Source organism: Arachis ipaensis, chromosome B06 (genome assembly GCF_000816755.2).
Source record: "Arachis ipaensis cultivar K30076 chromosome B06, Araip1.1, whole genome shotgun sequence".
Lineage (NCBI taxonomy): Eukaryota > Viridiplantae > Streptophyta > Magnoliopsida > Fabales > Fabaceae > Arachis > Arachis ipaensis.
In genome coordinates this window covers 39,537,007-39,550,490 of record NC_029790.2, presented here as the reverse complement: position 1 = coordinate 39,550,490, position 13,484 = coordinate 39,537,007, and the positions used below count along the sequence as shown (strand labels likewise).

Below are 13,484 nucleotides of genomic sequence, written 5' to 3'. Positions count from 1 at the left end.
ATCAAAGACTTTGATAAAGACGTGGTTGAAATTAAAGAAGTTCGCAAGGAAGTGGAGGAATTCACAGAAGAACACAAGGGAGTAGAGCTTACAAAACCACTGGAAACACATATCCCGAGGCCATTACCACCCAATACAAAATTCAAGTGGGTAAAATTCTTAGCCTTTATCTTTACTTTTCCACTTGAATATGGTTTGCTTGAAACAGATGGCGAGCTTAGAGCTCTTTGTGGCTTTAAGAGTAAAAGGGAAATGGTTCATACTCAGAGCTGGTATGCAAGATTCAATAAGGATCCACGCTTCAATTTGAAGTGCAAGGATTGGTTTCGAGTTCAATTGGATGGGTCTCGGAAAATGTTTGGTCATCTTGGTGAGAATACAACTTCTAAACCGCCCGGCTGGAAAAGTATAAATCGAGACAAAGGCGGATATAAAAGCAAGGTTTGGGATCCTGAAATTTATTCTGACATTCAACACCCCGGGAACCTGAAAACCTGTTTGAAATTGCTCAAAGGTTTCACATGCCTAGTCTGGGATCCCAGAGGCTGTTGGCATTCTAAAAAGTGGTGGAGATTTTTGGATGAATTCAAGCACAAGCCACCATAACAAAGGACTCCCCAAATGTCCAACTTAAGGACTTTAACTAAAAGTGCTAGGTGGGAGACAACCCACCGTGGTATGATCGTTCCTTTTTCAGTTTTATTTTATTTTGTTTGTTTTTAAGTTTTATTTTATTCTATTTTCATTGAACCTAGAATTATTCATAGTATCCATATTAGCATCACATATTGCATACTGCATAATTGTAAAAAAAAAAATTAAATTTTCACCCCCACGCGAGCGCGTAGGCCACGCGTCGGTGTCGATCAGCAATCGGCGTAAAGATCCAACTCCCAGAAAGTTGGGCTGGAATCGTGCGGCTGGTGTACCTTTAGCACAAACTAGCCCACGTGTTCGCGTCCCTGACGCGAACACGTCACTTGCACTACACACATCCCACGCGAAAGCGTGAGCGACGCGTACGCGTCGCATGGATTTTAGGGAACCTAATGGAAACAGAGAGTTGCGCCAAAACGACGCTGGAATTGTGCGTTTTGCACAATTCTGAGCGACGCATACACGTGCCCCATACGTACGCGTCACTTTCGTTATCCCACAATCGCGCGATCGCATCACTGATGCGTTCGCGTCAACACCCTTTTCACCCCAATCACGCAATCGCGTGCCCTACACGTTCGCGTGGATTCAAAATCAATAACCCCCACCATGCGAAACCCTACCCATTCTGCGTCACCCTTTTCCCCCTAATCCTCCTCTGATATCTCTACCTTCTCCCCCCAACCACCACACCACCACCATCGCCGCCCAAAACCGTCATCACCCAAACCGCCGAACCACCCTCGTCAGAGCCACTCCCCCTTCTCCCCTTCTTCCCTCTCCCCTCTCCTCCTCCCTCCACGATCCCACCCCCACTGCCGCCGCCCCATTCCGAGCCGCCCAGCACCACCGCCACCTCCCAGACCTCCAGCCAACCACCCACCAGCCACCACAATACAACCCTAACCCCCTGACCTCTACTCCTTCTTCCCTTAAACCTACACCCACCACACAGCCCCCTACCCCCACCACAGACCACCGCTGTGCCGCCATCCATCGCCGCCGCAACAACACCACCACCACACTCCCACCATCTCTCTAATCCATATCTTTATTCTCCTACACACCAGGTTCTGCCAAAAACCGATTCTTCTATCAGTTAGTTAGTTAATTGCATTTTTTTCAGTTTCTGCTCAAATTAGGATAGTTAGGGATGCATGTTGTAGTGGATTTTAGGTGGTTAGGTAGCTAGGATGTGGTTAGTGGATTTACGCCTGATAATTGCGCCGTTCTTGCTACTTGTTTTATCTATTTCGCAATTTTGAATTTGTTGTGATGATGATGCTGTTCATCTGTTATTCTTCCATGTTTGATGCTGCTGTTCTTTCATATTCCTCCTATTTGTGACTCTTTGCAGCACTATTTAATTTCATCTAAACTGATTTTTTTCTACTGTTTACTACCCGGGAACATCTAATTTTAGCCGGAATACTGCCCAATTTTCTGCAAATTTATGGTTTAATCTACCCCCATTCATGTATTGGTTTGGAAATTCAGTATTTTGCATTACTTGGCTACAACCAAACCAATTCATGAATGCACGGGCTAGCATTCTTATTCCTTTTGGTTCCCTGAGTAATAAATTGTTTATTGATGATTTCATTCTTATTTTACACTTACTTTACCTATAGGAATTATCATCAATAAACTGCAATCCTTGCTTGAATATGAGTTGATTGTTCTTCAAGTTTGTGAATTTCTTGGTAACTAGGAAAACCATTCTCATGCTACTCACTTTAACTTCCTTTTTAACTCCTAACCAGTTTAACTTTCTAACTTCTCTTTTTGGCGTTTACCTAACTACTCTAACTTCCTAACTCAAGGCATGATTACTGTTTTTCCAAATTAACTTGAATTCCACTTATACTATATTTTGGATTGTGATTTTTACTCTCAGACTTTTAACTCGAATACAATCCAAAATATACATATATTTAACTCATTTCATGCTTCTATTGCTCTTTTGCCTTTATGCTTACATTGACAAAATCCTACTTGCCTACTTGTTTTCCTGCTTTAGTTCTTCAAATTATATCCTGTTACTTCTGCTTTTCAGGATGTCTGATCCCAAAAGTAACGAAAAAGACAAGGCAACTGCAGGCAAACAGAAAAGAGGAGAATCTTCTACCTCTATCTTGGATATCTTTCATGATGATTCATGGCAGAAAAAGAACTTTACCCTGCAGGAAAAGGCCGACCAGCTCCTCATTGCCACAGATCAAGTCAAATTTGCAAACAGATACTGTGAGCTAAAGTATCCAGTGTTTGTCACTTCCAGGAACCTCTACCTGGAAAGAACTCTTAAAATTCCTGAAGAACTCACCCAGTACACCTCTGAACAGATAAAACAAAGAGGCTGGTTCTTCTTGGAAAGGAACTTGACAGAGGTCAATGCATCATGGGTCAAAGAATTTTACTGCAACTATTTCAAGACTTCCCTGGATGCAGTGCACCTCAGAGGGAAACAGATTTTAGTCACTGAGGAAGCTATTGAGGATATCCTCCAGCTTCAGCCTAAGTCAGATCAGCCTGACGGTTACCAAAAGGCTGAAGAGGATATGCAATATATGATATTTGACTGGGATGCAGTCAAGCAGAGAATAGCCCTTGATCCTATTGCGCCATGGGTCATGGGAAAGAATACAGTGATGCCTAAGGGAATCAAGATGATTTATTTGAATGATGAGGCTCGGCTTTGGCAGCAGATCCTGAGTAACTACGTGATGCCGAGCACTCATGAGACAGAGGTGCCCGGTGCTATGATCACCCTCATCTGGTGTGTGATGGAGGGTAAGGACCTGTATCTTCCACGTTTCATCAGGTATTATATGGCCAGATTCCATGCCAGAGGCACTCTCCCTTTCGCTTATCTGATCACCTAGTTAGGCCGTTGAGCTGATGTGCTTTGGAAGCTTGCTGATGAGAAGCCAACTGCTACAGACTGCAAGAAGATCATACCTCACAGCAGGAAGTTCCAAGCCTTGGGTTATAGGCCGCCTTTCCTTATTGCTTCTGCTGAGACAACCACATCTTCAACTGCCCCTTCTGCATCCACTGTTGCACGAGCTCCATCTACTGCACCTCCACCTGCTCTTGAGCCCATTTATCATCTCGTGCACCGACTTTTCACACGCTGAATCGTATGGAGCGTCGCAACAAGCGACGCTATGAGAACCTAAAGTTGATGATCCGATCTGGCAGCGACATCCCCTCCGAGCCTGACACCACTTCTGAGCCATCTGATGCGGAGGCAGATGATCATGAGGAGGAGGCACATGCCCAGGCTGAGCAGGGAGGACCTGAGCAGGCTGCACCACAGCATGAGGAGCCCCACCAGATACAGCCAGCTGATCTAGAGATTCTCATTCAGGTAGAGCCTCCACTACAGCAGGCAGACCCTCCAACACTCATCCAGACTGCAGACCCTCCAACACTCATCCAGACTGCAGATCCCCAGCTCACCACAGAGACACCTACTGCACATCCTTCCGGAGATGACACTTCTCACACCCAGCTTGCCTGAGCATCGAGGACGATGCTATTATTTAAGTGTGGGGAGGTAGCCATCTCTGGCGTACTTTATTTTGGTGAACCACTTTTCAGACTCTCTTTTTATCCTATTTTGTTTATTTTTCTGTATTTTTTTATTTTTATTTTTATTTTACATTATCTTATTTATCTTTTAGTACTTGCACATTTTTCTGTATTTTTACAGTATTTCTGCATCTTGCACTTTAGTTTATATTTATCTTAGATATTTAGTTTAGTCTAGTTACAATTTTAGCTCATTAAGTTGTGATAGAAAAAATATGGATTAATTAGTTTAGTTTACCCTTTTTTAGCATACGATAATTTAGATTAATTAAAAATAAAAAGAGTAAACTAGAAACTTTAGGATAACAGAATCACAACAATCCACACACTGTATATAACAATAAATGTGAGTTAGTTAACAACATTTCTTCAAGGAAGAACACTAAGATTTTAAGAGTCATCCTAAGATTCACATTGAGCATAATGGGAACTCTTGATTCAAAATTACCCCAATAATAAGTTTAATGATCAATGCACATGGAAGTAAAATCAAAAAAATAAATTTGGTACATGAGTATGTGACACAAAAGTGGGAAAAATTGGGAAGACCAGGATAGTTTTGAATTTTTATAAAGTATGTATATGTTAGGTGAGATCTTAGACTAATTAAGGATTCAACTTATAGCTCACTTAGCCTTTTATATATACCCTTACCTTTACCTTGGCCCCATTACAACCTTAAAAAAGACCTCATGATGTTTGTATGTACACATTGTATATTTGTTGATTGGTTAGATGAAGAACAATGTTTTAGAAAGCAGTAATGGAAAAGAATAGAGTGATTAACCCCAAACACTGAGTGACTAGAGAGTAAACACAAAATTCAGTGAGGGTTCAATAGCTCATCACCATATATCTCTGCTTAATTGTTTAATTGTCTTGCAAGTTTGTGAAATATTTTTACCCAACTCAATTGTGAAGGTACTTTAACATGATATAGGCTTGCCTATATGATTTCTTGAATTTATGAATCAAATTAACTACATGAAAGCTCTATATATATATATATATATATATATATATATAGGTGGATGATAATTAAAATTGCATGATTCATGTAGGTAGCTTGCATTTAGAATAGATTGCATTGCATGAGATTCCACCATTCTAACTTTACCCTTTCTCTTGGATTTAGCATGAGGACATGCTATTGTTTAAGTGTGGGGAGGTTTATAAACTCATATTTTATGATATAATTTGTGCTCAAATTGAGTGTTTCTATCAATTCTTCACCCACTTATTCATGTAAATTGCATGGTTTTACTATTCCTTCCTTATTTTATGATATATGTGAAAAATATGTTTCCTATGCTTTAAAAATATTAATTTTTAATTACCCTTTATTACCATTCAATGCCGTGATTTGTGTGTTAAGTATTTTCGGATCTCATAGGGCAGGAATGGCTTAAAGGACAGAAAGGAAACATACAAAAATGGAAGAAAAACACAAAAATAGAGTTTTGAAGAAAAGGCAGCGACGCGAACGCGTGCCTAGAGCGAAATGGCATCGACGCGTACGTGTGGATGCCGCGAACGCACACCTTGAGCAGAATGCAATTGACGCGAACGCGTGACAGACGCCACGTATAAGAATCTGCAGAAAATGCCTCCAGCAATTTCTGGACCCTTTTTCGGCCCAAATCCAAGTCAGAAACACAGAATATAAGCCAGAGAATGAAGGAATCAAACAACAAAACAACTTAGTGATAGAATAATAGATAATTTTAGGATTAGATGTAGTTTTAGAGAGAGAGGTTCTCTCCTCTCTCTTAGGATTAGGATTTAGGATTTCTATTATGTTTAAGCTATAATCTCTTCAATCACAGGTTCAATATTCCTTTAATTTATTTTCTACTTTTATTTATTCCATTACTTTAATTGTCATTTATCTTTTCATTATTGATTTACAAACTTTCCATGTTAGGATTTGAATTTATGTTTAAATGCAATTTGAGGTATTTCAGATTAATGATTGTTCTAATTATGATGGTTTCAATTCAATTTAGATTTATTTTCCCTTTTAGGCTTTGGTTAAGTAATTAGCAACACTTGAGTTATCAAACTTAGCTGTTAATTGAAATTGGAATTCTCTGCTGGTTAATTTGTACTCCAATAACTCTAGTCTTTCTGTAGGAGTTGACTAGGACTTGAGGATCAAATTAATTAGTCCACTTGACTCTCCTTTGTTTAGCAAGTGTTAATTTAAGTGGGAGCAGAATCCAATTCTCATCACACCTGAGAAGGATAACTAGGATAGGATTTCAATTTCTCATACCTTGCCAGGAGATTTTATTAATTATTAATTTATTTTTCTTGTTATTTAAATTACTTGTTCCCTATTTCAAAAACCCAAAAATATACTGTTTTACATAACCAATAATAAATCATACCTCCCTACAATTCCTTGAGAAGACGACCCGAGGTTTAAATACTTCGGTTATTATTTTTATTGGGTTTGCTTAAGTGACAACCAAAACTTTTGTACGAAAGGATTCTCTATTGGTTTAGAAGCTATACTTACAACGCGATTATATTTTTATAAAAAAATTCTTTACTAGCAAGAATGCTATTCGTCAACGCGTGCATGACGCGTACGCGTGGAAATGACTGGCACTCATTTACAAAGAGAAAGCTACGTTCAGTAAGCCAGCATTTTCGGGCAAGTTAAAATTTAGAGGCAAAGTTTTGCAATCGACGCGCACGCGTCGATGGTACACCTGGGATAAAGCACGCGCACGCGTGGCTGGCGCTGATGCCTGAATTGAGATTTTGCTACCCACGCGCACGCGTACATGACGCGCACGCGTGGAGTAGCGTTCACTAAGCTAACGTAGCGCTCGATAAGAAAACGCTATCAACGACGCGTATGCGTGAAAGGAGCGTGCGAGCTTTGGGAGCTGAAGATTGATAATGACGCGTACGCGTACATGACGCGTACGCATCGATGGGCGAAAATGCAAAAGCACGCGCAAGCGTGAGGGACGCGTACGCGTGGGTTCCCGAACGCTCTGTTATCTAAATGAATGCTATGCTCTCCTGGAAGCTGCAACTCTGGCTCAATTAATTCCAATTCAAGCCCATTGAAGCCCCAAAGCAAGCAGAGTCCAATTGACATCACTCAAAGGCACAAGGATCATCTAGAATACGAAATTTGCATTTAATTGTAATTTGTTTTTAATTTGAATTTCATTTAGTAGTTTAGGAAGCCTATATAAAGGCATCAGTTTCATTTGAGAAGGAAGGAGCGCACAGTAGGAGTAGGAGTAGAATAGGAGGCTCAGGCTGGAGGATTAAAGACTCTAGATCTCTCTTGGAGGATTAGAGACTCCAGAGAGCTTAGTATAATTGATACACTTTTTCTTCCTGCACTTTTACATTTCAATCGTACTGAGTTCAGTTTACTTTCATTGCAAAATCTAAATTTCTTGCACTTTTATTTTTCTGCAACTTTACAATTCTGTTCATGATTTAGCCTGATTTAATCTTCCTGCAATTTAAATTTCCTGTTACTTGTTTTCAAGTTCTTTTCGCTTACTTGATCTACTGCTTTCTTTAATTTCCCTGCACCCAATTCCCTTTACATTTGCTGCACTTTACATTTCTTGTTCTTTAAGATTATGTCAAATTTACTTTTTGCAATTTATAATTCTTGCAATTTACATTCTGCTGCTCAGATTTCATTTAATTCACCACTGTCAGCTTAACTAAACTAATCACATCACTAAAGTTGCTTGATCCATCAATCCTTGTGGGATCGACCTCACTTTTATGAGTTATTACTACTTGATGCGACCCGGAATACTTGCCGACGAGTTTGTGTGGAAATCTAATTTTCCCTCATCAAGGAGAAGGACACTGAGTATGGGGATGCCGAAAATACCTTGAACTTGGCAATTTCCACACAACCCAAGCCCCTGCATCCGCCAACCGAAGGTGGAGGAACTTAGAGACATTCTCCTCGAATTGTGTTTGTGCACGGAGGACTGTGCAACGTTTAAGTATGGGGGAGGATTCACCATTTTTGGGGCGTAAACTTTCTTTTCCCAAACACTTTGCACTTTATTTTTGTTTCTTTTTATTAGGTTTCTTGTATATATTTGGAGTGTTTTTAACTGTTGCATTGCATTCTCTTCTAGTATATATATCTTAGCTTATGCATAGTTGATGGGTTGAAATCGAAATTCCAACACCTAAACTCACCGGCAAGTGTATCGGGTCGCATCAAGTAGTAATAACTCACATGAGTGAGGTCGATCCCATAGGGATTGAAGGATTGAGAAATTTTAGTGAGATGGTTGATTTAGTCAAGTAAACAAGTGTTGATTTGAGTAATTTGTATTCAACAGAAACTAAATTGCATGAAATTTAAAGGGAGATGGGTAATTGACTAGAAATTAAAGGGCAAAGGAAATAAAGAAGCTAAATCTTAAAGTACAAGTAATATAAATGACAGAAGCTTAGATTACAAGAAATGTAAATTGCTTTAATCATAAAGGGCTTAGGGAGTTGAGATTTCAAAAATTAAACAGGAAAAAGTAAATGACATTCAACAGAGAAGTAAAAGATGAGTTAAAGAGTAGCAGATCTAAACAGAAAAGAAGAATTACTAGCAAAAGCAAAACAGAAAGTAAATGTAGCTCAATTGCATTAACTAAAAGAGAAATTGAAGATCTCAGGGGTTGGATGAGACTAGAGAACAAGTCTAGATCTCAATTCCTTCCTTGATCCAATAGAAAGCAATGTGCAGAAGAAGTAAAGGATGAAAACAGTAAATGAAAATTCAGATTCAATTCTCAATTCTTTGAAATTATGCAGAAAGTAAACAAGAGATATCTCAGATCAAGAATGAAACAGAATTCCTTCAATTCTCAATCCAAGATTTTAAAACAAAAAGTAGAGAGTGTAGAAGTAAGAACAGAGAAGAAGAGAATTCAATTCTCTTCCCCCAATTCCCAAACCCAAAGCAAAAAATGAAAAATCAAAATAAAGGTGAGCTAAAAGTGAAAAGAAAAAAGTCCTCTCTAACTCAAACTAGCTTCTATTTATACACTTCCTATTTTTGGATTTTAGAATTTGGAGTGGGCTTTTAAATTTTGTGAAGAATTCAATTTTATTTTATTTTTAGACTCAAAATTGAGTCATGGTGCACTCCCAGGGCATGGCTCAGTTGATTAACACAACTAAGCGCCCAAACTTGCTTTGTCTTGCCCAATTTGGTGCGCCAGCCCATTGTCCGTGTCACACTTCGATAAAGCTCAGTTGGAAAATTGAACTGAGCTCTCTATCTTGTCTTTGGTATGCCCATTTGTGCACGTCCCAGCCCCTCGTCCGTGTCAATTTTGTGAGCATGATTTGCTCCTTGGCGTGCCAAAATGTGAGGAGTGTGGGGGGAGAGTAGCGCTCAGTTGGGAAAACAAACTGAGCTCCCTATTGTAGCGCCTTGCTTTGGGCTTCATGTTTCCAAGTTCGATCCTTGGGAGAAGCTCTTGATGCCAATTTCTTTGTGGAGCAAAGAGAGGTAGCGCATGCCTTGAGTGGAAACTCCCTTGTTTGAACCTTGGGGAAGGCTTTTTAGCCCAAATATGAGGATTAATCAAAGGTAGCACTCCTCAAGCTCCTTGGTTCGAATCCTTGCCAAATCATTTTGGCCAATTTTCCTTGCAATTCTTGTAGCTTGAGGTCCCTTGTTCGAATCTTGAGGGATACAAATTGGCTAATCTTAGCTTATTTTCCTTGCAAGTAGCGCTCCTTCCTTCCCTTGGGTCATGAGTTCGAGACTTGGTAGCTTCATTCCTTAGAATTGTGCCTTGAATTTATTTTGGAGAAGCCCCGATAAAGTTAACTTAGTGAACCGAGCTTTATGCTTTTGCCTTGCTCTCTTGGATGCTCTGTTAACTAAGTTAACTTAGCTTTATGCCTTGCTTCCTTTTTGGTTACTTGTGAAGCTTGGTTCACTCACCCAACTCAGCTTCCTTGCTGATGCCACACTTTTCTTTTCCTTGGGCTACGCTTCATAAGCCACGCTTTTCTTATTTTTTTTCTTTTCTTCACCTACAAATAATCAAAACAACCAATCAAAGTATCACCAAATTCACAAGATTTATAAATCATTCAAAAATCAATTAATTTTAGCTTAAACCTTATGATTTAGTGTCAAATAAAGGATGGTTGATTGATTCAACAAAACCATGCAATTCCACTCCAAATCACTTACTTACAATACAAGAAAGTACATAAAACCTAATGAAACAAGTGAAAAGTGCTTGAAAAGCTAGTATAAGATGACTTGTCATCAATAGTTTATTTCTAGTTATTGCATGTTGCATTTTTGCATCTTTTCCTTAGTATATATTCTATAAATAGAATTTGTGATTCGATGTTGTGAATAGTATAGCACCTAGTTCAATTTTGTCCTAATTGTTCATGTTAATTTTCGCAATGTTGAAAATTAGGAATAGAACTAGGAAAAATTTTTGATAAAATTGCATCCATCACGTCATACATACATATAGGAAATAATTTTGGTGAAAAATAACAAGGATTTTCAAAGAATTTTGTTTTTAGGGCATTCTATAGAATTGATTTGGAAAATTATTTTTAAACTTGCTTGAATGATATTTTATGGAGCATAGAAGAGGAAAGAACAAAATACCTTGTGAGTTTTTGAGCTTTAATGAGTGGTTACACATTATAACCTCAATTTTTGTTTATTGTGTACTATATCTCCTTCTATGATTGTAATCTTGATTTTGCTTGATTCTTTATTTCCAATGTTTGATGTTGTGATTGCATTTAGCATGATTGAGGCCATCTTTGAATTAAGCTTACTCACCTATATAGCCTTACCCTTGCATCTACCCTTGTTAACCCCTTTTGAGCTTTTTAATCCCCTTTGTTCTAATTATTAGCACATCACAACCCTAAGCAAAAAAAACCATGAATTACCTTGAATTGCATCTTTGATTACCTTAGGTTAAGGTGTGTGTGTCATTTAAGTGTGGGGGAAATTTTGGGAATCATTGGTAGAGAAAAATTTTGTTTTGGGTAATTATTGAAAAATTTGGAAAATGGGTGCACATTCATATTTCAATTTGCTTTAACCGTATGCATTTGTCATAGAAAAAGAAAAAAAGAAATAGAAAAGAAAAAAAAGAAAAAAAAATGAAATGAAAAAAATAATAATAAGAGGGGACAAAGGTTGCCCCAAAGAAAAGAAAAAAATGAATGAGAAATGCATATGTGTTTTGAATAGAAACTAAGGCATGAATGTGTATGTGAAATGAAGTAATGGGTGGCTAGAATGCATTCTTTTTGTGGGTTGATTGATATAGGTTGAGTTGGGTACTTGAGCTAATCAAAGATTCAATCCTTTAGTCCACTTAGCCATATACTCATCCTACCCTTACCCCAACCCCATTACAACCTTCTAAAGACCTCATGATACTTGCATACATGCATCAAATACTTGTTGATTGTTAGATGAAAAGCAATCCCTTGAAAGCATGATTAGAGGAGACTTGAGTGATTAAACCCTAAACACCGAGCGTTTAGAGTGCATACACACTTAGTGAGCGTTTGATCACTCGATTCTATGATTCCATACCTTCTTATCATGGATTCTTGCAAGCTGCTTCATTTTGAAACTTAAATCTATTCTTTAGATTTTGATTGCATGGAGCTACTTCTTTGCTTAGCCCTATATGTCTATATTCTTACTTGGAAATTTGATTGTTTGTTTTCACCAATTCAATAGGATACTATAGTATATATAGGTATAGATAGTATATGGCATAGATGCATGCATATAGATAGTGCATTCAATAAGTTGTTTTCCTTTTATCCTTCTCCTTTGTATGTGTTTAGCATGAGGACATGCTATTGTTTAAGTGTGGGAGAATTGATGAATCCATATTTGATGATGTATTTTGGTTTGATTTGAATAGATTTCATCATATAAACTCACACTTATTCACTAAAATAGCATGCTTCTGTGTTTTCTCTCTAGATTGTGCCTAAATGTGAAAACATGCTCTTTTGTGCTTATTTTGACTAATTTTATTCCATTTACCTTCCATTCGATACTTTGATGTTATTTGGGAGTGATTTCAGATGAATAAGGTAGGGATGGCTTGGTGGGAACGGAAGAGGAGCATGCAATTGGGAGAAAGCATGAAGAAAACAAAAGAGGAGAGCTCAGCCATGCGTGCGTGCACACAAGGATGCGTGCATACGCACAAAAAGGAAATCAGCATGCGTGCGTGCGCACAACCACCTGTGCGTACGCACAGGAACCCAAGCAGAGTAAATCCAAAGCATCGCGATGTGTGCGTGCGCACAACCATCTGTGCGTACGCACAAGTGCAAATTCAGCGACCTGTGCGCACGCACACATCTGTGCATCCGCATAGGTACTAATGCGTGCCTTCATTAAAAATGCAGGTGCACTGGCGTTTTAGGGCTCTTTTTGGCCCATTTTTGAAGGCTTGAGGCTAAAATCAAGAGCTATATGAAAGGGAAAACATCTCATATGAAGGCATTAGTTCGGAGGAGCACACTTAGATAGTTTCAGAGAGTAATTAGGAGTAGGAGTAGGAGTAGTGTAGCATTGCTCTCTTAGGGTTTCATTTCCATTTCCATTGTAGTATTTTATAGCAAGCTTTGATCTTTGATTTTGCTTATTTAATTGTAAATACTCTTAATTTCACCTTTAATTGTAGTACTTTTACTTTCGTTTGCTTTGGTTCAAGTTACTTGTTTATAATTGCAATTTTTTGTTACTTGAAGTTTTGATTGATGAATTTAACGTTTCATGCTTCCTTTATATTTGATTGCTTGTCTATATTTGGTTTTGTTGATAGTTGGTTATAGTTTTCCATTTTACTTTGCAATTTTTCTTTTATGCACACAAGGTATTTGTGAAAATGCCAACTCTAGATTTGGAGTAGATTTTCCCACCTTGGCTTGTGATTTGAGTTCCTAGGATACTAGAGTCATAATGTCTGACATTTAGTGGTAATTCTTGGGTAGTTAGTCGACTCTTGTTTCCATTGATGCTAGCCTTTTATCAACTAGTTTGGTAAGTTGGTTAGGACTTATGAATTAAGGTTAATTATGCTTGCTTGACTTACTCCTCGATAGTTGGGGTTAACTAGGTGAGATTGACTCATCATAATTATCATAGTTGTGGTTATGGCGATGATAGGATTTCTTCGATTCTCATTCCCAAGTCAAGG

The 13,484-nt window shown here is 38.4% G+C and overlaps 1 protein-coding gene across 1 annotated transcript; it reads right to left on the bottom strand.

Moving 5' to 3' along the window:
• Window positions 1,325–1,654, bottom strand: LOC107646773 (glycine-rich protein DOT1-like). The gene has a single exon (XM_016350930.1). The coding sequence runs from the start codon at window positions 1,652–1,654 to the stop codon at window positions 1,325–1,327; it is 330 nt and encodes a 109-aa protein (XP_016206416.1).